Source organism: Ylistrum balloti, unplaced genomic scaffold, assembly GCF_031769215.1.
Source record: "Ylistrum balloti isolate Yb309-2 unplaced genomic scaffold, AGI_CSIRO_Ybal_v1 Utg369578, whole genome shotgun sequence".
In the NCBI taxonomy this organism is placed as follows: Eukaryota; Metazoa; Mollusca; class Bivalvia; order Pectinida; family Pectinidae; genus Ylistrum; species Ylistrum balloti.
In genome coordinates, this window is record NW_026781870.1 from 360,028 (window position 1) to 387,608 (window position 27,581).

Consider the following 27,581-nt stretch of genomic DNA (forward strand, 5'->3'; position numbering starts at 1 on the left):
ATATCTCTGATGTTCCATGGTGTACATATCTTTGTTATATCACAAGGCAAAGTCAACAAAAATATCCAAACTTTCCAACACACTCTGCACCATCCTCTAAAAGGACACGCCCCCTGTCCCGGCAAGCGATTCTCCCGCGGTACCGTGAATGAGAAGAGCTTGCATATATTACACCGTTTATGAATATATTGGCCATTGTACAATTGTTTTAATTCTTGGTCACTATTGTTTGCGAGTATTATTATAATACATACGTATCTTACGATGCAATATTATCACATCCCGACCCTTTCTTCGTGTTGTACTTCTTTTATATTGTCTACATTCTACTCAAAGGGTTATCGGTTTTTACCTCATCCGGAGTCGTCGTGTAGTGAAGATACATGTACGACTAAATCATTTTAAATTTAACTGAGTCATAAACTTTACGGGTCAAGAAGTTGAATAAGCCATTTCTCATCGTAAAATGGCATGCGTTGTGTCTAGTATTTTGCATTATGTCAGTTCTGTAGAGGTATTACAGGCTAACACTTTATCAAATATATCAGCTGTGCTCAATCATTTTCTCTCAGTTTTGAAAAATATTATGTTAAATAAAATACAAATAAAGTCCAATTTCTTACCAGGTGGTTTTATTACATAAAATAGTCGGAGTTAATTTGATATTCTTTGTACAATATTTACAAATTTAATCATCATATATAACAGCCATGCGAGTGACATTATAACAACATCGTGTATAAAATGACAGTATAATATATTTAAAGAGTTGTTAATTCAATAACTCAATGTAAAACGACATATTAACACATTGCAACAAGTTGTATATAAAATCTCATAGGCAGAGGGAAAATGTCAAAATCAGAAAAAAATTGTAGAAGAACGACCATGCTATAGAAAAACAATATATCTAGTGTTCATGATGAGAAGGTAATGGAACATTAAACGATACGAATTGTTCGAATACACATGTGTAACAACATGACTGTTATTGGTCCCAAGGGAGAATTCAGTTTCTCTAGATCGGAAAACAACATCCACGGTACGATTAAGACTTTGTAACTGATCACTTCTCACATGCAAGCTTCCTATGATGAATTGTTCTTGGATTACGTTTAAAATCTTACTCACTCTTTCTCATTTTGCCACTGTCATTCTTTTCTGAAAACAAGTGGCAAATCTTCACATTCGCTCCCTTTTCTTGCAAACACACGTCATTTCCGGTCATAACTCTTCACGCACTCCATCATTTCAAATTCATTTCATGATCAGCATGCAGTGTTCGGTCTATTTGTAATAAATCTTTGGTGAAATTCCACATGTAATGTACGATTTCCAAATCGTAAATTTGAACGAACTAATTTTACACTATTTGATGTATGTGATATCGACTAGAACCTAGTAAGATTAATAACATTTCCTGATTCCTTCTTCTTGTTCAATTCTCAGTATCTCGATATATCACAAAAAGCTCAAATAATTCACAATCCTGATGACTTATAATAGTAATTCATCAAGTTCTTGAAACACACAAACATTGATTAACACTAAGTGAGTTTATCTATAAAAATAAACTTAGATTCATAGTTTCAAAAGAAAAGAAAATGAGATTTTTTGCCAAACTGTTGTACAACCATCGAATTTTATAGCTCCAATCCACAAATTAATGAAATAGTTTGAATATGTTTAACTCATCGAGCCATTTGAATTTAGGTACAATACTGAACACAAGGGTTTATCATATATCAGTTATAAAAAAAATCATTAAATGAAATCAGACTTGTCGTTTTTGTTCATTTAAATTTCGAGAATTTCTACAATTTTATTAAAATACATGTATTTAAACGATTAATTTAAATATATTAACTTTTACATAAAACATGAAGTATATGTGTAACAGCAATACTGACGAATGCATGTACTGTTAAATTAAAACAAATGCGTTTTTATAAACATGGGTAGTTCAAAAAGTATATGAGAAATGCGTAGATATTTTCACACGAATGTCAGAAAGTCATATTAAATGCCTAGCTTATATCATGCTTCAGTTTACACTATACGACTGCGCATGCCACAACTTTTTATATGTAGAGTACAATATAGCACGACTTGACTTTTGTTTACACAGCTTTGCGTATATCTCTTGTAAATTACACAACTTTGAAATTCACAAATTGATTTGTCACGAGTCATTTACACTCCTCTACGTATCACGTGTAAATTACACAACTTTGCGTATACCACGTGTAAATTACACAACTTTGCGTATATCACATGTAAATAACATAAGTTTGCTTATATCACGTGTAAATAAGACGTGATTTCCATATCCATATACATCCTGACACAACTATTAATGAAGGTCATGCGTTTCGAACAATTATATAAGTAAATTATGACAAAAATAAAACCAGACGCAATCAATTGCTTGAGTTAATTCTATCTCACAAAATACATTTGTTTGTAAGCGTTTTCTAAGAATTCATTCAAAGGTAAGAGCAATGATCACGAAAGAAAATTTTCGCGAAAATTGTCGAATTGGTACGAGATCCCTCATTCTTCAACAAAAAGAAGATGCTGGCTGATTGATGTACTACTCCAGTGAACCAATGTTTGCTTTGAAAAACTGTAAAAGATTACCATTATCCAGGCATGACGGACATGATAAACAATCTACGTGTGGTCATGGTGGCGTTCCGGTGATTGAGAATCGCATGACCTTGACTGAGCAGCACGTGCAAGTTATGTGAGATCATAGTGCAGAGTCATGTAGATGGATCAATACTGACAGTGCCGCACACAAAAGAATTTTTAACGCCCTTGAAACATTTTAACATCAGCACACTTTAAATTCTTGTTCCAATTTCCTTTAAAATTACAATTTCAACTTTTGAAGTACATGTAAGAATTCGATACAAAATTTACCACTGAAATAGAATGAATAAAGCCAGCCTTCAATATGTCGAAGAAAAACGGTCTTTACTTGGAAATAAAATTCTGCTCAATTTCGATATTCCGAACGCTAGTTCTGTTAAAAAGGTAATGCGCAATCAATCTTCCTTATGTAGTTGTATGTAGTATTCAGTAAGAAAATACATAGGATTCACGTAGTCTTGACTATAAGTCAGTTTTTTCTTTGATGTCAAACTGTATTCTTTCAGTGAAATATCAGAGCACATAGTTGGACTTCGTTATGTCAACTATAACATTCTTTCGGAAAAGGTGGACACCATTACATACATGTTATACCCTGACCTTCAAAAAGAACTGATACAAACATGTAAAACATAAAATCTGAGAAAAAATACATAAAAATACAAAATTACACCATAACAGAATAATTCGATTGTACATGTGCTTGAATAAAACGATAATGCTGAAAAAAATTAAACGAAATGGTAAATGAAAATAATCATGAATACTTGATTGAGAGATACGAGAGACAGCTTTAAACTTGATTGTATATTTGATACTACCAACGTTTCGCAATGTTAAGTTGCACAACTAGTTCTAAATACAATCTTTGATCAGTTTTACAGACGATGGACTAGGTTTTTTTATTTTTATTTTTTTCCAGACTAGAATTTTCTATAAAGTTAAATAAATGAATAAAAATGTTATAACTCGTGTGTATAGGGGAAATAAATGTAAGTAACGACATACATTTTGAGTTCCAGTCAATAATTGATAATATCTTCAAAGACAACTGGTCTATATCCATGGCTAAGACAATTTCCATATATGGTCTTATCTATATGTTGACGGTCTATTGGGATTAGGGTAGCGCGATGATACATACACAGAGAGGTGTAGTGTTTGGCCGTTAACGTAATGGTATTGACTTTCCAATACACGTACTAAAATTCTGTTTATACTCAAATTTTTTCACGAGTATTCCCGAATTTTTTCTCTCTCGGAAGATTTCATGAAAGGTTTGAATTGAATTCTTATGACATATCGTTGAAAATTTACGAATATTTTTACATATTTATTTTTTATGGGTTATCTTGTTGAATTAAAGATATTCTATGTCTGTAGATGTAGGTTTTATCTGACACAAGAAGCTGTGCAGGTACACGATCGTGAAACATTAAAGTGAATTATTTAAACACTGCAGTTTATATAATAATCAAAGTACCATTAAGGTGCGTGTTAGTTTCCTCAAAACATACATCTATCATAATATTGAAAAGATATACACGTGTTAATTGCCAAATTCCATCCCAGGGGTTATCATGCGCTGTATATAAAACCAAAAGCGTTCCGAGTTTATTAAGTTGAAAACCATAAGATACATCTACACATCGTGAATTTTTGTCTCATCTCATGTATGCATTTAAAAGAAACTTTTTTAGGATTGTACAACGACACACCAGTGATTTACACCTTTTAATACAAATTTAGAATAAGATAAAGTAAAGTAGTAAGACAAAATACTAAATTAAATTGCACCGTATGACTGTTTCGTCCTTCTAGGACTCATCAATGATGCTAAAGGCCTCAAAATTGAAACCTAGGATCCATCTAACGGGATATTCTGTCGAATCGCCTGTCGAAACAGGAGATATAATTTGATGTTAACAACAATTTTAAAAGTAATTATTATAATTCTTAAAAGGTACAGAACAGCAAGAAATTTTGCAAATAGGGCGGTATATCCAATTTACGAAAATCAAAAGATATATTTTTAAAAAATGGATGAAGAGGTACATTAGTCCCATGTAAATTTCGTAATTAACATAATTACAAGTCCGTATCTCCAACATAAAGACATATGTGACTGAGTAAACGACTGATAAGTTAGGTTACATGTTAAAATATTGAGTAGACAAAGTAAAATTATTAAAAAAAAAGAAATGTACATTTAATAACAGTGAAAAATAACAAATAAAATAATATCAACCACACAACATTGAATTACCAAGCTTTTTGTGAAATTAGAAATTCCTTGTTATTTAGTAGTTGACCCCTCCCCGCGACAAAAAAGAATAGTTTTGAACCGATATAAATTTGCCATTAATTGAATGGATCATCAGTTTTCTATATCAATAAAATATCTTTATTTTATCACAGCAAAAAACACATCCCTTTAAAGAAAACATATTACCTCCTCTGTTCAAAATATTTCTCTGTGGTCATTATGGGAAAGTGTTAGGGAAATGATGGAGATAATTAAAATGTAAGAAATAAACCAATATATACAGAATAATAACAACAATAACAACTAATTAGAACGTCGTGGGTAAATTCTAATAGTTTCTGTGTAAGTCAGCATTTCTTCACTTACTGGCCGTTAATCACGTGAACATGAAAACAGCCTACAGATTTTACTGGTATCCAACACAATGTTTACATCTGCATTTTATCCAATTTTTTCTCAAATTTACCCCAGTGACTTGTACACATTTAAAATGCAGCTAAGGAAAGCAGTCGCTTTTTTCGCCGTTGTTGCATTAAGGGGCAGATAATCCGACAAAATACATTCACAACAAACAGCATAGTCTGCATAACAGTGAGAGACCACTAGTTGCAAACTCGTCAGACTTGGAGAGTGATCAGGGCCTCTGAATTTCAGCGGGTTTCAACACATATTTTTGTAGTCAATCATGAACTTTCTGCAACTGATGATAAAATTCGTCGTAACGACCAATGATGTTAATCAATTAGTAAACACCTCGAGTCAACAAATTAGGTAGTTGTTGATATCAGCCATAGTTTAATATCACACTACCTTTTATGTCCACTACATTTCTTCATGTAGTAATCACGCCTTTAAGTAAAAAAAAATGTGAAGAGATATTGATGTGGAAAATGATGATATATGGGTCCTCCGAAATGTATATTTTTCCATCCGAAAATTTAAATGAATAGTGACGTAATGAAGTGACGTAATGATGTGACGTAGTGATTTCAACAGTAGACAGGTAGGCATAAGTTTACACCTGTCTATGTGACACACCTGTCCAGGTGGCGAGGCACAATTGATAGCAATTATCAGCAACAATTGTCTGAGCATCGATCCTTATTTGCTCGTGCGCATGCTCGCAATCTTTTCCCCGTAACATTTGCTATTTTAAGAATGCATAGCTTAAATCAGTTCGGCGGAACTTAGGGAATGTTAACCTACCGATGGTATACTGGATGCATTAAAAAAAACTTGCTGGTCCCGTTGGCAAGACGATCTCAGTCACGCTTGAGGTGATTCCACTTTGGTGAGACAATAACTTGAAACCGAAATGATTTTTGACATGGAAGACACACAGCACTTAATATCACTCTCAGTAGGCATCTCTTCACGTGATCGTCCAACGAAACCGTACTTCGTCAAGTGACTGTCGAATGTAAAACCAGGAAGTTAGGTTGATCGTCCAAACATCCTGAAATCCATTTAACAGATGGAATCGCCTTAGAAGTTCTTCGCGTACCGGAAGTACGGGCAGATAATTACATGTAGGTTTCGTACACAACCACGCTGCTCCTTAATTACGGAGCGGTATATGAACACCGACGGACGGAATGTGCTTGCTTTCATTCTTAAACACCTTTTACATCGACAAGATTTATACTTCCACTTCATCGCCATCGTCGAAATCGTCGTCCTCGTTTTTGACCTTACAGCATAGGTAGAATGATATTATCATCCCCACAATCTAAAACAATGAAATCACATGGTGGTGTAAACAATGTCATCACGTGACATAATCAATATATTTTTGTGTAACTGGTAAATAATTGGTTGTTATCATAATTCGCGTGAAAAGTCGTAATCAAATCTCAACATTGACGAGTCACAATAATGATCAATGGAATTAGACGTAACAGTGTAATTACGCGATACCGAAATTAAGACAATACCAATATGTTATTATATACAGCACATTTTCATGTTATCACAAACAAAATTATCTGATTTTCTTTCGAAACAATAACATGTAAATAAAAACAAAGAAAGTCACGTGTTATAAAGATAACTTACCAATAAAAGTGGAACAGCACCGGCAACTATAGTTATGTACATACTGTTGTTTTCAATGTAGTCTAGAGCTCGGTCGTAACACCCCTGAAAACAACGTAGGTGATATTATGTTGAAATAATATTCCAGTATTAAAATGTTATTTAATTATATTCTTTACATGACGTTTGTGGTTTAACGTCCTCTCAACAGCCAATGAAGGTGTCAGTATTGAGGACACCGACACGAGAAACAGAACAGAAAAAAAATGCGAAGAAAGCAAAAAGTTTTACTAAAACCACACCTCTGTTGTATAAACATTCTTTATTCCATTATAAAGGAATCCATTTACTTTTAACATCTCAATAAGCAATAGCAAGCAATGAGATTTATTATTTTGTACATGAAATTCAAATTTTCCAGAATACTAGTGTTATCTACATGGGAAAATAAATGACCGCAAAAAGTATATGATTTACAGTAAGAAATAGCAACAAGAAAACGTACGCTAGCCACCAAAGAAAAGTATGAATTGTTTACACCACAAGTTCTGCGCATGCACCGAGTGATCTTTAGATTACAGACTACATGTACACCCATTGCGAACCTGTTGAGGTAAACGGTATCGGCATGGGCGATCTTCTCTCGATTAAGCAAGCTTCTAAATACCGGTTATTGACAAGGAAAATACTGTTGTATTGTGTCTATAGGAAAGGGCCGCTGTGGGGGAGTCGGTCATCTCCGCTGGGAAACATACCGTCCGTGTGCTGACCATGCTTTCTATCAAACTCTAGTCAATCGATCGATAGAGTCGAGTTCTTAACAAAAACTCCATTATGGACACAGAAAATAGCTTCGTACTAATATTTAAATGGAAAGAGATGCGATCGTGACTTATTTTTCCTTTAATTTGTAATATAAATGTCGAGACACGTTCGCTTGGTAACGTGCTGCTAACGTGCAGCACAGGACCATAGAGCAGTCCTATCGATACGCTGGCATACCAGCCACGTCGACGGGGCATCTCTCAAACGCTACATATAAATAAATGCACCAGACCGTCATGCCTTCAGCACCTAATCAATGCTTCCGTACTTTTGAAGGCAGATTTGCTTGTACATGTATTGTACTTTCTCTCCTATTTCCTCAAAGATAATTAATTATCATCACAGAAGTCATTTTAGATTAGACAAGATTCCGCAGAATGGCGGGACTGCTTGGAACAATGGTGAAGATTTGACCTCTCCTGCTGAGGGTCATCAACAAACGGCATTTATATCAGCGAAGCTGTCCCGTCGAATGACGTCATTTACGCGACCCAGAACTTACTTTCATGGTCTATCATTACTTATCACCTCTGAGAGAATAAAAGTCAATTGGCATTTGAACTTTCCTCAGATTATTACGAATATCAAGTTATCATTTCGATATTTTTGTGCTTTCATCTTTCAGCAGAACTTTACTCGGATGGGTTATATAACACTCATTTATTACATAAATGCCAAAATCCCACGTGTATCAGAGACTAGAATATCTATATACCAATAAATACTGACATTTCAGACCTATCACGTCCAGAGGTGATAGACTTTAGATAGAAAACAAACATTTTATATATCATTTTCTTTTTCATGTGGATTTTGTGACACGTGTTTGCGTTCACCTTTCAAAACATACAGTGTTTCAATTCATTCATCAAAATGTAATACCATGGCTTCGTAAGGCATTGTTCTACATAGTTTACATAGAGTTATAAAAAAATATCTCTTATCTTCTTTCCTCTCTCTGCATATCCCGCTTGAATTATTAGGGTGTAATTTTGGAATACATTTTCCCTCAAATCTATTTGTAACGGGAAATGTTTATCAATAGATACGGCTTAGACAAACAAATAACAAACGCACATTATTTATAAATAGAAAGTAGTCGCGTGCTCATTAGTAACATTGATTCTGATTGGATGAAATATTCACCTTTTTCAACAGTGCGTCATTTGCCTCCTCGACGTAGCTTTGACCTGGCCCCTTCACAGGAAACCCTCTCCTTATCTTCCCTAGTCCTTGGCAATCTAATTTTGACATGCCGGTCACGCAGCAGCTTTCCGGGACGTACGGTCTGTTTTCTGTAGGGAAACAAACATGTGTTATAAGATGGTATCATGTGTTATCAGAGGGAACTGACGGGGAAAACAGAGGTTCCTGTTATCACAGAAAATGAGCATGTTTTATTTTCAGGATAGTTGTCTATTATCGGATCGTGCTATTTCTAGGATTGGAGTCAGTTACCATATTCTGTTATTGTTAAGATGGAGTCTGGTATCAGGTCGTGTTATTGTTATGAATGGAGTCTGGTATCAGGTCGTGTTATTGTTATGAATGGAGTCTGGTATCAGTTCGTGGTATTGTTATGAATGGAGTCTGGTATCAGGTCGTGTTATTGTTATGAATGGAGTCTGGTATCAGGTCGTGTTATTGTTATGAATGGAGTCTGGTATCAGGTCGTGTTATTGTAATGAATGGAGTCTGGTCGTGTTATTGTTATGAATGGAGTCGTGTTATTGTTATGAATGGAGTCTGGTATCAGGTCGTGTTATTGTTATGAATGGAGTCTGGTATCAGGTCGTGTTATTGTTATGAATGGAGTCTGGTATCAGGTCGTGTTATTGTTATGAATGGAGTCTGGTATTAGGTCGTGTTATTGTTATGAATGGAGTCTGGTATCAGGTCGTGTTATTGTTATGAATGGAGTCTGGTATCAGGTCGTGTTATTGTTATGAATGGAGTCTGGTATCAGGTCGTGTTATTGTTATGAATGGAGTCTGGTATCAGGTCGTGATATGGTGATGAATGGAGTCTGGTATCAGGTCGTGTTATTGTTATGAATGGAGTCTGGTAACAGGTCGTGATATTGTTATGAATGGAGTCTGGTATCAGGTCGTGATATTGTGATGAATGGAGTCTGGTATTAGATGTTATCATAATAATATTAGTGTGTGATTAGAGTTTCTATATTGATCGATTTTATTCTTTCAGATGACGATGGAAAGACATATGAATGTAGTTTTTGTCAATAAATATGTACATCATTGTATGGTTTCTCTGCGGTCATTACCAGGACACTTATTCAATGACCTTTGATGGGGTATGGCAATAGCTAATGGACCGCCCATTATACTGTTCACACTTATTATCAAGATCGCGAAATATTATTCATTTTCCCTGAGAAAATACTACTTACAACTTAGTCTATAGTAGACCCATGTTTACTGGAATTCATCAACAGGCACATTTTTTATTGCAGGACCCGTTGGAAGTGAACAATTATAGTAAGATGCCGTCGGAATATATATCGATTTTATTCCCGTGACGATCCGAGGTATCCATTGCAATGAAAAAAGGTGTAAATGTCTATTTCTGTGTTCATTTCCGAGATCTAAGTGACCCGCATGTTCCTCTGTGATCAATTTCAGATTAAGAAATTGGAGCTTATCAAAAGGGGCCACAAGTCATGTTGCAGTGTCATAGGGGCCAAATCAATTAACACGTTTTAAAAAAATCTACACCAGGGCAAGTTTCCGAGCAGGTATTTCTATTCTCATCTTCCAATATTAATTATACATGGCCGTACAGAGGGCCGAGTCCCTACATGTGTGTTATTTCTACCGTCGTTAACGGTACACGGAAACATGGAATCTAGATTACCCTCAATAAGATACTATGCTATATATTATTTAAAGAATACATCGACCGGACTACATCCACAGTTTGACCTTATGCAGTGCCTTTCATCACTTTAGATATATAACATATATGCGAAAGCCTGGTTGTCTTTTTCCCATTTGCATCAATCGAGATGCTTTACCATATTATCCTTTAAGTACGTATTGATATGTAACACATAATGTAGAATAACCGACAGAAAATGTGGGTTTACGGAGAGTTCGGCTAAGACGGGTTGATTTTCTCATAAGACAACAACTCTTGTAAGATATTGAGAGATTACAACATACTGTTGGTGGTGAAGTTTATCATAATGACAAATAGAAACCATCAAAAATGTTTCTTCATTTTTCACAAAAAAGTTCGTGATTGAAACTCGAGAAAGGATATTTATGAAGAGCTATTTCAGCATATCTGAGAAAAATAAAAATATTTACGTTTGTCCCGCATCTCCACGGCGTACCAGTCGCTGTGTAGTTTGAATATAGCCCAACTGAAGAGTGAATCTTCGTTACCAACAGCTCCACAGCATTGTAACTGGAAAATGAAATCAAAGCAATGAAGATATAGTGAATTAGAATTAATCTGAGGACGATGGGGAGGGGTAAATTAAATGACGTCTTCAACTTTATTAATCCAAAATATACATTTTCTGACGTTACGAATGTAACGTTAGCAATTAATAATCTGAGTTTCTAATCAAAACGATCCTCGCTCATCTCTCTTCAGCATTACATTCGTAACGATCGACAGAAAAAAATAATGTTTTATACTGTTTTATTACAATTGTATTAAAGTTATTGTTATTAACATGTATGTACATATTGATAACAATAGCATTTTAATGAAGTGTTCATTTCTCATTCAACACTGATTTTTTTTATTTCTTTGGGGAAGTGTCGTTCGCCTGGATGAGGACGCAAATTTCAAAATTAAGAGAGGTTTCTCGATGTTGGAAACATATTTTTGCAAATGTTTATGTAATAATATAAGTCTGAAAGAAAGATTATCTAATCTTGATACTTGTGTTTTCTCCCAAAACAAAAACATATTACTAAATTGTTCGTGATTTTGGCACACGTTGCCATAGCGAGTATTTTGTGCAAATCTCCTGCTCAAATTGAAATCACCAATACCCACATGTGGGACTAAGTAATGAAATCATACAAATTCAGGATAAAGTCCGACACTAAAGGGATAAACCAGTGCTCAGAGGTAAAAAGCAACAGAACCAATCAGTTGGAGCTAAATAAAACAGAAGACCTCAGATTAAGAACAAATTGCAAATCATTAAACTTTAAATCCAATAAGTAGATTGAATTACATTGCGGCCCAGCACACACTAAAGACGATACCCTTTTTACATTAAATTTTCTGTTCTGAAATCTGAGCGATCTGGTTCCCGTCTCGTAATTAATACAATTGGTTTCCAGCAATCGGATTACATTTCGACCTTTTGATACTCAAACTAAGGTTCCTACTTGAGAAGCAGTTCGGTACAGTATCGCAGTGATCTACTACAGCAAGATACTGCTATTGATATTGTCTCTTTTTCCGCGAAACTGTGTTTTCACAAAAAAGTGACCGAAAATTGGTAAATCTATAGCATGTAGTTCCTAGGTATCTACGGAAGTCGTGAATGACAAAGGACGCTTACCACTACCTGTTCACTTCTCTAGATATTTAACCCTTTCAAGATTCTTAATGTCTTCATTCCCGAGAAAATCACATTTTCCAACACCAAAAATGATTGACAACGAGATTTCAAAGTTTACCGAGAACTGGAGACTTTTTACCAGAAAACTTAAAAACAAATTTCAATACCTGGAAATATTTCTAAAGATAGCATAAAGGAATTATAATATAGTGGATCGCTGTTTTATCAAGAATAAGTAATTCGAAAATAAAAGCGCGTAAAGATAAAGACTGAGCGATTTATGACAGCTTCTAATCTTAAGGCAAAAAGCAACCTCGAAAAACTAATTCCCTTATCGAAATAAAATTGTATATTTCATTCCAAGCTTATTTTCATAAACGCGAAAAAAATTAGAAATCGCTTTATTTGGATCATAGAAAATTGATAAGAAGAAGCTGCGTTATCTATTCAAACTTAAACAAAAAATAAGATATCTGAAGGTTACATGTACTGAGATTAAGTTTTAATTATACTGAATCAAAGCTCTTATTTCAAAGTCCGGAAATATTTTTTCCGGATTTTCCAATCCGGCTTGGACGATCGTTTCGGTAATTAATTTAATCTTACCGTTCTCTGCATGGCGTCCCACGCATCTGTTATCAACCGGTTGAAGGAATTTCGTTCCACGTCAACTCCATAGTGTTTGATTATTGACGACTTAAAATGTTCAGTAAGATCTTCTTTTAACTGGAAAAAAAGAAAGAAATTAAAAGGAAATGTACGAATTTATATATTGCGTGAAAGAGGTCTAAGATTAAAAGTTGGCTATTCGGTTCTAATTGAATTCCTCTATGAATACAGCACGCCTGTCGATCTCACAATGGTGTCATTGATGGACCAGCAAACCTCGCAGGAAGCCTGTTGCGCTCAACGGAGTACGCGGTTTGTCTTGAAATAAGTGCGCCTGCGTGCGACAGCACCCAAGGTTGATTTGACCAGAAAAAGTATGAGTTTGAAGCAGAGCCCATTATTGAAGGTTCAATGGAAACCTTATTGACAATATGTTGCCAATATTCCACAACCGCCTGGAAACTGTTATTGTATCTGAGTAGAGACACTTGTCTTGGAACTCGTGTTATATATAGGGGGACAAAATACACGGTGTTTTTCACGGGACTGTAATTTCGTGATTACGCAAATACTCATGAAATACGTATTATTGTGTATGTACTGCAAAGGACGATCCATTCTTGTATTGAACATATTTTAAGTTATCTTTAATTTCAATGCATTGTTTGTGTTAATCAAAAACTGCTTGCAATATCATTTTGTGGTTGAGCCGCGAACATCTTGAAACAATCTCGTTGCGAATGCTGTTTACTACTTGCAGATTTAATCAAATATTGTTGTATTTGCACTGTACTTCTTGTAGTTAACTAAATAGATTTCTCAGAAACATTCCGATTATATCAACAAATGAAAAAAGAATAAAGTGATCTTGGGGCCGACCCGAAGAGTTCCGAAAGGACACAGACACACTGACCAAGCAATGGTTATTAAAGTTTGACATTGTACAGATCAAAATAAGATAGAAATTTTATCATGTTATTATTTTTCCCTTAAGGTCTTTTTCTTCAACAATTGAATTACAGTTTCGACTAAGGAAAAAATGGATTCATAAGAGAGACCTATTGGGACGCATCATTCACAAGTCGCTTTCTCGAAGTTGGAATGTAAAATTTCTCACAATAGGTCTTTCTCAGAGTGTGTTGACTGGATGTCGTCGACGAAGCAGAATGCGCTTATCCTTCCAGAACACAGACGTATTCTCCTTATACTACTTTTTCATTGGTCTAAATGTAAATATTTCTTTCACCCTCGTTTCAGATTTTAAGATTAATTTCATGTTGTGTTGACGTGTGAATGTTTTCTTGTTTTTTTATTACCGTGAGTATGAAATGAAACCTCTAGCAATGTGACTTTCAAAACAGACCTTGACGCTGATATAATTATTTCAAGGACTTGTGAACATAGAAACATTTGTGGAGATAGGCTAAGAGATAGAAAAACCATTTTCCAAAAGAAATAAGTTGAAATATTAATTTTAAATGTCGACAGTCGTATGAATCATACAGACAAAGGGATAGGAAATTTTTGTCCACACTTTGCTTACAGAAATGATGAACTATCATTTATGTATTTTTGTATACAGCTAATAAAGCCCACGACAATTTCCTGTAATTTCCATGGCGACGTCTACAATTACATGCAAATCTCTCATCGATTTCAGCGCTTGTCAAGCTCCAAACCTCTCGTACACACTCAGTCTGGGCCCCAATCATAGTTATTACCCCCGAGTAATTAACATAATGTTTATTACTCAGGTTATAACAATTAGCAACCAATTACCTCTGATCTGAACGTGATTCCTAACGCAAATCCGGCAAACAGCATCAATATCACAATAGTCAGAATGGTACCATACTGAAACAAGAATAACATGCTCTTACAAGTTAAAGCATCACACATATCCATGTATTGAGTAAATGTCAACAAATGATATTTTGAAAGCATTATATTCGTTTGATCAATCTAATTCTTTGATCGAAATCGAAAAAAAAATATGTTCGGAAACTATTACGTGATTTTATCATTGACACTGCAAAACATTACATATTTTCAGCCTTCTAAAAGTTCACATTTTAGATACTAGAAGTGCATTTTAATTTTAGCAAATTATATGAAGTTATTGTAGAAAAAAGTACGAAAATATGCTTACAAATCCAAGAACAAATTTATCTTGACGCATGGTCCCGCAACAACCACAGAAGGCAAGAATGGCGACGGCACCACCCCCTGCCGTCAGTCCGTATGTTAGATATTCGAAAAGACGAGATCCCACAATTGCCGATATCTCGCGAGAATTGTAGTCTTTTACCAGCAGCCATACTCCGACAGCTAAGACACCAGATCCTAGAACCTATAAAAGATATTAACAATGTAAACATTCTGAGGAATGGGATGAAGGTGGTCTGTTCAGGATAGTGAAAGTATGATTACTGAGACCTTCCGACCAATAGCAGGTGTTGTGGGACAATATGAGAAATACAAAGATATAGTCGGAAGGAAAAGGGTAGCTCGACACTACTGTACATTAATTCTAACCATGAAATACAGTTTCTTTACCGAGGATTGAGAGATGAAATATTGCTTCTTATTATGGAGCTTTATTTACTCTTTTTTCTGCCCCTGGTGACTCGATGAACTTCCCTTAGCAAGGTATTTGTCTTTCATTTTGATGCTCTGTATTTACAATTGATACCAAAACTCCGTATATCCTTAATTGATCACAAAGATACAATAAATATTTGAATTGTAGGTATCTGTTACCGTGATCGTTTCGTTTGTTTGGGGTTTTTTTTCTTACAATTTTAACGAATTTTTTTTCCTCTCTCTTTCTTCAATTTTATTTTGTTGACTACAACTGCTATTATAAATATGTAGTCAACTTTGTACCTTTACCATTACAAAGCCAATGCTATTTCAGCACGAACTGAAAAAATCCGTATTGTCCAAATAATTAGAAGTAAAGACAACTTATCACGGACAGAAGTCTACGTTCTGACTTATTGGGTGAAAAGAAGCACAATTCTCCTTCATATCGATAAAGGCACAGCAGCTTTCGCGTGTTGAACTAAATTAGCGACATTTCCTTGTATCATTCGTGAAACACTGATGAATTAGCGAGCACCAATCTCTCCCCTCACAGATTGTAAGGCAGTTGGCCGTTAAAACATGAATTCAAATGTCGGTATAAATAAAAACACAATACAGTTTGACAAGCAGTAGAATCTAATTTTAGTTCCCCGGAGAAATTTGAAGCCGGCTATAATTTTGACAATACCCCTGCCAGAAAATGTCTCGTTGGGTTTACCATGAATAATAGATAAGTACTTGAAACCTACATTGGACAATGGGATCATGCACGCGTAGGCACCTCATGACACGTAGTCTCTGTTCATACATGCCTAGCAGCAGGACTCTATTTACAGTGAGCCGACGTGACTTTACGCAATTGCTTTCGCGAAACGTACATCCTGTTTTTAATGACGAGCGAGTCTCACTCTTGTCAAAATCAGTCTTCCTTCAAAACAGAGGGAATAAATATTTCAGAGTGTTACAACCGTTTTATACCGCATAAATTCCGTATTTTACGAGACATTGGCATCAAAATTAAAAAAAATTGTAAGTATCTTTTGCGTAAAAAATATTTGCAGTTATTTGTCACCGAACACACAATTTTCGTAAGTCGAAGTCATTGAGTAGGCATTTCGTTCCAGAATAATTGCTTCCTGTTTCTAGAATATTGCTGCAAATAACATATGTAAAGTGTCATGATCACTTTGTGCGTTTCCACGTCAAATCACAGGCGTACTTGGTTATCAAGCATTAGAACGATTTGTGATCAGTGTTTATATCGAGCAGGGAATGGGGGACGGGAGGCAATATCCGGATCCGTTACCGCGTTGTTGATTAGAGGGAACTATGGTCACGTGTTCGATCATGGCGTCGCATTCTTCTCGTTAGACTAGCAGATCCATCATCGACAAATACTCGTCTTACACTTAATGGCAGTGACAACTTGCAAGGTTCGTCCGAGGAAATCTAGTGATTAAAACAAACGAGAGATTCGTCATCCGCCGAGCAGCACCGACAGAACACCGCAATAGTTTCGCATGGATACATACAATTACTATATACAGTTTTATTTCCTGTTAACGTTCCGACTACTGTAGACAATGTAGACAACCCATTGGCCTGACCAATAGCAGCAGGCATTTATGTAACTTATTTCCGCACAGAGTGGAAGCATCGGATTTTCATTCAATATAATTGTATTTCCAATAAGTCTTAATTAGAATAAAAGACATGAGCATTTTTTAATTCGGATGTAGCGACGTCTCGGACAAGGCCAAAAACATCGATAATTAACTCCCTGGGTCCATACTTGAGAGTAGTTGCACTTTTACCTACATATATTGTAAATGAGTCACTGATACATCTCACATGTATGCTTGATTAACGACGGTGGTGTAGATGTAATTTAGTTGATAATTTGAGTGCGCGTACTTTAAAAGAGAACGAAGCGAGACTGTTATTTTGCCGTAAAAATAAGTTGTAATTTAAAGAAACAAGCTCTCATCCTGCCTGCTGTTCACACTATGCCCCATGATACATACAGGAATTATCTATAACTTTCACTCGAGATAGCTATTTTTCAAAAGTTGCAGAAAAAACACGTACTTTACGGAGTGTTTTTGTATCTTTTGAAAAAAAACCTGATGAGTGAAATACTATAAAAAGCAACCATGAGTTTGTGTGGGTGTTTCTACAACATTAATACAAAGCTACTCCGATAAAAGTTTCTGCACCCACGTGTGTTTTGTTGATATCAGTTGGGGCGAAATTATATGACCTATAATAGAATGACGCTAATCGATACGCATAACTGACAGTATCATGAATTTGCAAATACGTTATAATTCATTACAAACCATAACATGTAATTCATGTGTTTATTTTCTGCAAAGCAATACATTGTCTTTTAACTTGATAGAAATAACGTGAAAAACTTATTGTCCGTTTTAATTTCCGTAAGTGCGTGGAGAGCCCTTCCTGTCACCGTGTCAGCCAATCAAAGCCCTTCCTGTCACCGTGTCAGCCAATCAAAGCCCTTCCTGTCACCGTGTCAGCCAATCAAAACGCGCTATGTTACACTTTATACCACTTTAAGTATAAATGTTTAGTTATTTAACAGTTGTAATGATTCGCTGATGCCTTGGGAGTTGAATAATAACCACATATTGTGGTGGGAAATTCCATGCAAGTCTTTTTTCGTGCAAGTGTAGTTCTTGTGTCTTTACTACCTGATAAAAGTACTCCGGGATCCCAGGAGATGTGTGCTCATATCGCCGGTCATATCGACCAATCACCTTTTCATTTTCTTTTTATTCCCACGTAACGCCAGTGTCACTCGGCAGTGACGGTGTTTGATTTACAATATGACTGGACAAGCTTTGGCGATGTTTAAGATTAGCGGTGTTGTACAACGAGGGGTCAGACTTTATCACTGACGATTAGGCGCGCGCGGATACCCGCCATTTTGGATAAAGTAAAAAAAAAAATACTAAATCTTCGCGGACTTTGACTTTGTGGCGAAATTTTTATCAAGATGGAGTCCAGAAATGGCGATAGCTGCTACACATGCTAACCAGTAGCGGGCACAAGGGCTCGGAATATAGCTACCTGAGAATGCAGAAAACGAAAAATCGTTTAAAATCCATCATGGATGCTCAGTTACATAATGTTACACGACATACGTTCTGCTGAGCGGTATGACCGACAGGACGACATAGACCGCCGGTACCCGAGTGACGATGCTAGACGTTTGTTAGCAATTTGATAAATTTTCGAAATCTTCAGACGGAAAGGAAGATGATGACGATAATATCTAAAACTGGGCTGGACACAAAACCTGTGGCGATGATGATGAACTGTCAGAATGCATTAGGGAGTATGTTCGGGATTTCAGATACGAGGAAAGCAATTGACCAAACAAGGTGTGTGAATCACAAGCCAACCTACTTCTGGGCATGCTAACTAAAACCATGCATGAGAAAGACTTCTGATAAGGTTGGATGTCTATCGGTACTAAGTCGGAAAATACTGAAAACTTACCAGCACCTCGTGTAAACACAGATATGACATGAGATTAAGTCTGACGCAAGAAGTCGGGATATCGTGCGCAAAAGACACAAACAAGGAGCACCAAAGGGCTTACATCACTAGCTTGTCTTATTCAAATGTTGACAGACAGGAAAAACAGCTAACGCCAGATTAATTATTGATGAAATGCTAAAATTAGCGATCGACAGCTTCACACTGATGGGGCAGTGCATGCCTCACACGTAGGATATACTTGGCCACTTAGACACTAAGGCATTGAAATATTTCATCAAATGAACTTCAATTTCATCAGGTGTATTTTAAGACAATTTTGTACGTTTCCTAAACTTTTCATTTCCATACAATTTTCATAAAAGCTACATTCAGGCATTTGAACAACTTTTATTTCATCGTCAATCATTAAAACTTAAGGCAGTTTGATGTATTGCTTTCGCTCGATATGAAACAGTAAAGTGAATTTCCCTATAAATATTATATCTTATCTCCTACATTTTCACTGATGTTTCATGCGAGAAACATTGAGACAAAGATGTAGGGTGTATTTTATCAGGTATACGGGGCAGATTTTACTATACGTTAGTAAATACATCCATTATAACGCCAGAGATCGCCAAACAAATAGATCGAATGAATCTTTGTCATTTCGCGGCAATTTGACAAGGACGACATCTTTATGTAAACACAATATTGTAAAGCGTTAAACCGGCAACGAATGCTCCATATCTGCAGCTTGATCTCGACATATGACGAAATAATGCAAAACTTGGCATCAATTTTACGTAAAAGTCCTGAAGCATGAACTTCAAGTGTTGTCAAGTGTCTGTCAGATCCCCTGTACGCTTGATATAACCCCTCCTTCATTCCCTCCCCGTCCATCGTTACGTGGTGTAAATGCTTTCTAGCTTGAGATGTCGATAGACAAGCCAGACCTTGAATAGTTGTCACTTCTCAAAAACCTGAGATAAGGAGAGGAGTTTCGACTCGGCTGAACGCGCGCGAGGAACTCGCCTACCAAACTGGTCGATAGGACGTCATTCAGATTCTCACCTCTAATCATGACCTAGTAAGGGAATTGATCAAATTCATCACTTTGTAAAGGAAACTTTAACGTTCTTATTTTACATTAGAAATAGCATTAAGAGAGAAAAAAATCTTCTTTATATTGCAAATTCAATCTGAAATATAAAAAATCCATATTGATGATATGACTCAGTTCAGCCCACATTAGTACCAGTAAAGTACCGCCATTTGCAAATTGCAGAATGAGAAAAAATGAGTTTGGTCTTTTTTACTCTTTCAATTTTTTAAACAATTGTCCTATGCATAAAGTGTGCAAAACGTATTTTACTGAGAAGTCGATTAGCCTGGATAAAATGTACTTGGATGGAAATTGGCAAAAACATTCCAGGTTTGGTAACTATAAAATTGGAACCGGATTAAAAAATATCCAATTGGAATGAAAGTGATATGAAGATCAGCCTGTTTATGAAGTTATAAACAGCGTGAAGAATATTTTCTATTAAAAACTACTAAATTCATAATAGTTTTGTACTTTTTCGCATGTTGTGCTATAAAATAAATCATAAACGAGAACAGGCATGCACTTTTTTTTCAATATAACATCTCTTAAACCCTTAAAGTACGCGGTTTTAAAGTGAACACTTTCAATATGATGATAATGGCTCTTGCGAACTCAACATTGACACCCTATAACGAACCTTCCAGATTGCAAATAAGTGACCCAATACAAGAATTTCCTCAAATTATGTTTTTCTTTCAAACCTTTTGTGATTTTATGAATATGAAAAATACACATAATGAGCTCACAATTTCGTTGAATTTACCGAGAAATTGATTTTTCTGTTATAAAGTCATGTGTTCATTTTTACAGCAGTTTTTTTTTTTTTTTTTTTTTTGTTTATTTCATTTCTCTGTATTAAGCCTTTGTTTTTCGCCTTCAGATTGTTTTTTTGTCGCTTGTTTTTCTTTGGTATGTATATTTTTCTTACTTACATGCTTATTTTATTCAGTAATTATGATCTGTTTATGTCAAGTATTTCTTTATTATCTTTTTAACATAAATTCTACTTTTTGTCCTTATTTGTTTATTTTCCTGTCTGTTTGCAAAGCGTTAGACACGTATTTTAACGAGTTTCATACCGTTTTCCAATTTCTCGCAAATATTCTTAATTTCCAACTTTTATAATTTTACGTATGTATATTCTAAAAGAGCATTTTTCACAGACATTCGAGATGTCCGAAGAATTTTTTTCCGCGACATGAAATAAACATCATTTTTCCGTAATTGTCGAGATTCCTCTATCCTCACTCAAAAAGATGTATCCTGTTTTCCTATCTTGTGTAACATAAGTAAACAGATACTGATACGATATAGATAAATAGACTCGGAATATTCCCTACCGCGCGAGCTGGCTACCGATCCGATATACACAGTGGGTGTTTTACTAGATATAAAAACGTTTAAACACGGTCATAAAAATGTCTTTATGATGGAAAAATCAATCAAAATAAGAAAACCATAATTTGAGATATTTCTATATTGTTCATGTGTAATATAATATCACAATTGGCTCCTGATAATGGACGTCATCATGGCATATGCGACAAAGCATGTTAGATATCTACAACAGTTAAATAGGTGCCTTTTAACTGGTATAGGGTCTCACAAATCGATTAAAACAAGACACGCGATTTGTAACTGTAGAATGACTGGATGTCTTCTTTAACTCACAAATGACCTATTTCTGACCTTTGTCGGTACATGGTTGTTTTCATATTTATTACCAGTTACATGCATGTTGTTCATATTTTTGCCCGAGAAATAGATCTTTATCTTTTACGTTTAACTACATACACATTATGTATATCGCTGGAACAGATACCGAGGTCGATCACGGAGAGTCGGAGTATATTCATTTATTGGGAAAATTATTTATTAATTTACTTATTTTCCTCCAGTACCTGTACTCAGAACTTTGTCTCCTCATTACCGTTATATCATCTTATCGTGACGTCATCAAAACATTTCACTATTTTTAAAATGTGTACGTATTGTTCACGTGGATTTTACGACAACTGTTACGCGGATGAATTTTACGACAACCGTTAACAGCAACCTGGTGATATTACTCGTCTCATCTATATACAACATGCATGCAGTCTGTGTAATGAATAAAGATTCCACGTTGATTAAAGATACATGTACCACCTGTTTCCTAAAGATACATCTACTCATCTCTAACACCAAAGGGACCAGAAAGTTAAAATAAAAGTCACACAGCGACCAAACAACTCGAAATACGGTTGCAATATAGATTACGGAAAACTATGTACATTGCATCACGTCTCTGTGACGGTATGTTAATTACGGCCAGCTATACTAATTGTATAACGTCTATGATGACGGTGTATTAATTACGGCCAGTTATATATATTGTACAACGTCTCTGATGGCGATACACATTATATATGCATACACTGCACACCTACTTATATCATACCTCATTGTCTATCTCAACCAAAGCCTGTAATTACTATCAGAGATTTTTATAATCGATTTGATGACATATCGGTACTGGTCGGGGCCAACGACGTTGTCAACAATCCTTATCCGAGCTCAACAAGCAGATGAGAAAATAGCAGACATGTTTATCCATAATGGTCACAAATTACCCATCGGCCAATCAAATGTTGCGTATTATCACAAATGGATCCAATTCCCTTCAATTATTCTCAGATTTTGCCTCATCTGTACAAAAACGTTCGTCTTGACGGTGTAATGTTGTCACCGGTATCAGTTATTGCTGTCTGGCATTTGAACAGAATAGAATGTCCAAAAAACAAACAGACACGAATTTGAAGGTTGATATAAAGTAGAGGTCAAGACTGTGATAATTGGAATTTAAAGAAAATTTTACATACCAGTAGAAAAACGTTATAGCAGTGTAGAATTCCGGTGAGGTAGGAGACACAATTACGGGTCGGCTCCCGTTTTAGACGTATCTTCTGGTGCCGTTGTTGTTCCATGTAGCCTCTGTGACTGTGGTTATTATGGTAATGGTTTGACTGTTTTCTAGACGTACCACGACTCAAGGGCTGGAACAAACAAAAACAACATGGTTAGTCATGTTTTCAGTTTAATTACGGCAAATCCCGAAGTTTTTTGCAATGTTTTATTCAAAAGACATCCCGTCGCGAAATTTAGCAATAACCTTGTTACCCGTTGTTCCCAGCGGCGCAAAGATTTCAAATCCTTATTCGTTTCCATACAGGACTATTTTTTCCGAAGATTTAAAACTTCAAGATTCTCCGGAATAAATCGTTTAAAAATTATCCTAATAGATACACCCATGTAAATTTTAGTTCAACAAAATTTTGTTGAAAGAGTTCATAAAATATGTTCAGGCCTAACATGGATTTCCGTTGTAAAACTTTAAACTACGATTCGTGTTGTGTATATCATTTACGGGCTACCCACAAACATGGACACATGCATTTTCTTGTTATTCAATTCATGCAGTGCCATACATGAATATAATTTCGATAGGTTGAACGTGGCCTCTAAACGGGCACTTATAGCGCAGCTGAAATAGACATATCGCTTGGTAGTGTTATAATTGTCGACCCCACAATCGGATTTTTTCAAGAGAGTCCAAAACACCTCTTTCGAAATCTTGATCAGCCCCATTACTAAGAGTGAATCTTGCTGGCAAATCATAAGTTGAAGACTGTATTATCTGATTATCAAAATTCAATGGCCCGTCACTAGCAATACATACCCCTCCACGTCTGTACTAAGTAGCCATGACATTTGGAATATTTCATCAAAACTTTACAGGAGACACGTTATATAGTGTATTTAATATTACACAATACTGTGACTTCCATAGAATATTGTCTTTCATTTTCAAAAGTTTTACAAATAAGATGTACTTTTTTATGTACGTCTTATCACACGAAGGGAGATAACTCACTTGGAGTGACAACATTAAAAGTATTAGACCTAATTCGTTTGCGCCAATATACACATTTATATTATATACCGTACCTTACGTTAGGGAAGATCAACAGTAATTCCTTTCTGTTTAATTACTGGTATATGTATCATCGATATTTTTCACACCATAGTTATAACACCACACAAACAATCAAACGTTTGTTATCCCTTTAGAATAGTTTCCCAAGTTGCTATCGATTCATTGGACCAGAACACATACAGTTTCAAAACCTATGACACATAACATCATGTTTCACTTCAACATTTGTAGAAGGTAATCCAACGGCTTAAAATGTTTCATGTGATTTCATATAACTTTTAAAATGCTCCTTCTTCAAGCAGAGTTGTTCTTGACAATCAACAGCCTAATGAGGACATACTAAACGGTTGGAAAGGTGATTACAATGGTCACAACTGACCAGAGTGGTCACTCCAATGTTGATCTCATAGAAAAACACACTTGACTCATATGTGTATACTATTAGCGTGAGTGAACAATACGTGTATTCTCTCTCGTCCATTTATATCGCTTGTAAACAGTTACAAACTTTACTGTACATAACCTTGGTAAAATGTATTGAGATAAAAAATTCGACGAGTTGTCGTAAAAATAATAAACGACCACTATTCAACGTGTCAACAAAATGGCATTGAGGTATATTTATAACCAATTAAAACATTGTTTAGCTGAAAAGATTAAAGAGGCTAAAATTGCTAATGAGGAAACTTAATATACACGTTTAAAAAATCTGGGCCGATATTCAAGAGAAACATTCAAATGAATTTTGAATAGAAAATAGAATGGCGAAACAAATAGCAATTTATTGAAAATGGAATGAATCTATACTTAAATATATTACCTATTTAGCCAGATAGATTCCCTGCATATAGACCGCGCCCGTTTAGAAGTGGACCTTATACATGCACACACGGCTAGACGTCGAGACAAAATGGCCATAAAGAGATGTAATTACAAGAACAAGTTGCCATCAATTGTCTTCAAGAAAGCATGTGACATAAAACAAAACATAGCCCACACAAACGGAATTACAAATCAAACAAACCGGAAGTGCTGCTGGTATGTCACTGAAGACGTACGAGTATGTATCTTCAGTGCTGTCCATTGTTATCACAACAAAGACGAGGACGATTTAAAGGGAACAGGCGATGAAACTTATCCGAGAACACACAAAATGTACCACAATAGGCCTACACGCAACACAATGTATCACGGAAATCGTATACCGCATTGCAGAGCGTAGGACGAATTATCATTACGTTTGTGAGAAACAATTGTCGCTTAATTATGTCAAAAAGGCCAAATGTAGACAAGCAAACGCTGGAACCTAATGCTTCAGTACCGAAAGGCAATTACGTATACCAGCAATATCGATAATAATAGACGCTAATTGTCCTCGCCATGTTAATAGGACATGTTCGTATAAGAGAGAGAGAGAGGGAAAACAAAAATGCTACTACAGTGTTTGGGAAGTCGTCTTCACCATGGGCCCCATTTAACGAAATAATACAAAAAACAAACATTGACTTGTTCAAATATTTGTATTGTAGATCAGTTTGATGACAATCTGTTGGAGAAATATACCAGAGGCTAAATAGTTGTAATTGTACCAGACACGCCATATCGCGTTTAGATGTCGATACACAGTCGAATTTACATGGTCATGTAATTTCGTCGTACCCTCGTTCTCGATTCTGATGTAATTGAGGTCAAAGGATATACACTTGTATTTATGGGATTACAAACCTGATATATTTTTCTTCTTGCTAATTGCGATAGTTATTGTGTATAATGACTATATCTTTGTCACTAAATAGTTTACATACGGTTAGTTGTGTTATTCATCTTGCCGCCTTCTCGTGATCTCGTGTTGGCGAGGTCACAGAAGATTGTTCATACTTACAAGATATATATTTGACACACCTACATTCAAGCCAAATATGGAGCGAGTAGATGTGTAAAGGAAGTGCTGGATAATAGCAATGTCAGACTTTCGGTGTGACGTGCTCCATTTTGAAGGATATCCAACACTAAACACGAGCACGCGAGGTCAGTGGTGCCGATTTAATTCTTTTGTAGCTTTAAGAATGACTTAGTAGTTTGTTGTTATATAGAGAGTGTCTTCATTGAGTTGTCACTTCAAGTGAAACAGATGGAAGTAGTGAAAAGGTGTCCATTCAAGCGAGATTTTCTTAAATACTGGTGTCTAATACAATATAGAAAACAACAAAATCAGAAATGTGGTCAGGAATGAGAAATGGATGACTAACTTCTAAAGAGCCCATGCAAATAGGAGTATTAGAGTTCAGTTTAAGAGTCCACATCATTATAAAACACAAAAGAAAAAAACCCAAACACTTAAGAACATCCAACATTAATTTCAAATATGGCAACAACCAAGAAACATTTCAGAAGTGGAAATAGCCAACACAATTACAGAAGTGGTAACAACCTACAGAATTTACAGAATTGGAAATAGCCCACACAAATTACAGAAGTGGAAATAGACCACACAAATTACAGAAGTGGAAAGAGCCCACACAAATTACAGAAGTGGAAATAGCCCACACAAATTGCATAAGTTGAAACAACCCACACAAATTACAGAAGTGGAAAGGGCCCCGCAAATTACAGAGTGGAAATAGCCCACACAAATTACAGATGTGGAATTAGCCCACACAAATTACAGAAGTGGAAATAACCCACACAAATTACAGATTTGGAATTAGCCCACACAAATTACAGAAGTGGAAATAGTCCACACAAATTACAGATGTGGAATTAGCCCACACAAATTACAGAAGTGGAAATAGCCCACACAAATTACAGGAGTGAAAATAGCCCACACAAATTACAGAAGTGGAAATAGCCCACACAAATTACAGAAGTGGAAATAGCCCTCACAAATAACAGTGGAAATAGCCCACACAAATTACAGAAGTGGAAATTGCCCACACAAATTACAGAATTGGAAATATACCACACAAATTACAGAAGTGGAAATGGCCCCGCAAATTACAGAAGTGGAAATAGCCCACACAAATTACAGAAGTGGAAATTGCCCACACAAATTACAGAATTGGAAATATACCACTCAAATTACAGAAGTGGAAATGGCCCCGCAAATTACAGAAGTGGAAATAGCCCACACAAATTACAGAAGTGGAAATAGCCCACATAAATTACAGAAGTGAAAATAGCCCACACAAATTACAGAAGAGGGAATAGCCCACACAAATTACAGAAGTGGAAATAGCCCTCACAAATAACAGTGGAAATAGCCCACACAAATTACAGAAGTGGAAATTGCCCACACAAATTACAGAATTGGAAATATACCACACAAATTACAGAAGTGGAAATGGCCCCGCAAATTACAGAAGTGGAAATAGCCCACACAAATTACAGAAGTGGAAATGGCCCCGCAAATTACAGAAGTGGAAATAGCCCACACAAATTACAGAACTGTAAATAGCCCACACAAATTAGA

At 35.7% G+C, this 27,581-nt stretch overlaps 1 protein-coding gene across 2 annotated transcripts in view; it reads right to left on the bottom strand.

Annotated features, from left to right (window-relative positions):
- Positions 1–615: 615 nt before the first annotated feature.
- Positions 616–27,581, bottom strand: part of LOC132543018 (tetraspanin-18-like) — a 57,558-nt gene continuing 30,592 nt past the window's right edge. For both annotated transcript variants that reach the window (XM_060206476.1, XM_060206484.1), the window contains 8 exons: positions 22,998–23,171; positions 15,088–15,288; positions 14,718–14,792; positions 12,936–13,055; positions 11,110–11,209; positions 8,927–9,075; positions 6,977–7,060; positions 616–6,650 (listed from right to left, as the gene is read on the bottom strand). In XM_060206476.1, coding sequence (XP_060062459.1) covers positions 6,561–6,650; positions 6,977–7,060; positions 8,927–9,075; positions 11,110–11,209; positions 12,936–13,055; positions 14,718–14,792; positions 15,088–15,288; positions 22,998–23,171 — 993 coding nt within the window. In that variant the 3' untranslated portion in view covers positions 616–6,560. The remainder of the gene's footprint in view (positions 6,651–6,976; positions 7,061–8,926; positions 9,076–11,109; positions 11,210–12,935; positions 13,056–14,717; positions 14,793–15,087; positions 15,289–22,997; positions 23,172–27,581) is intronic.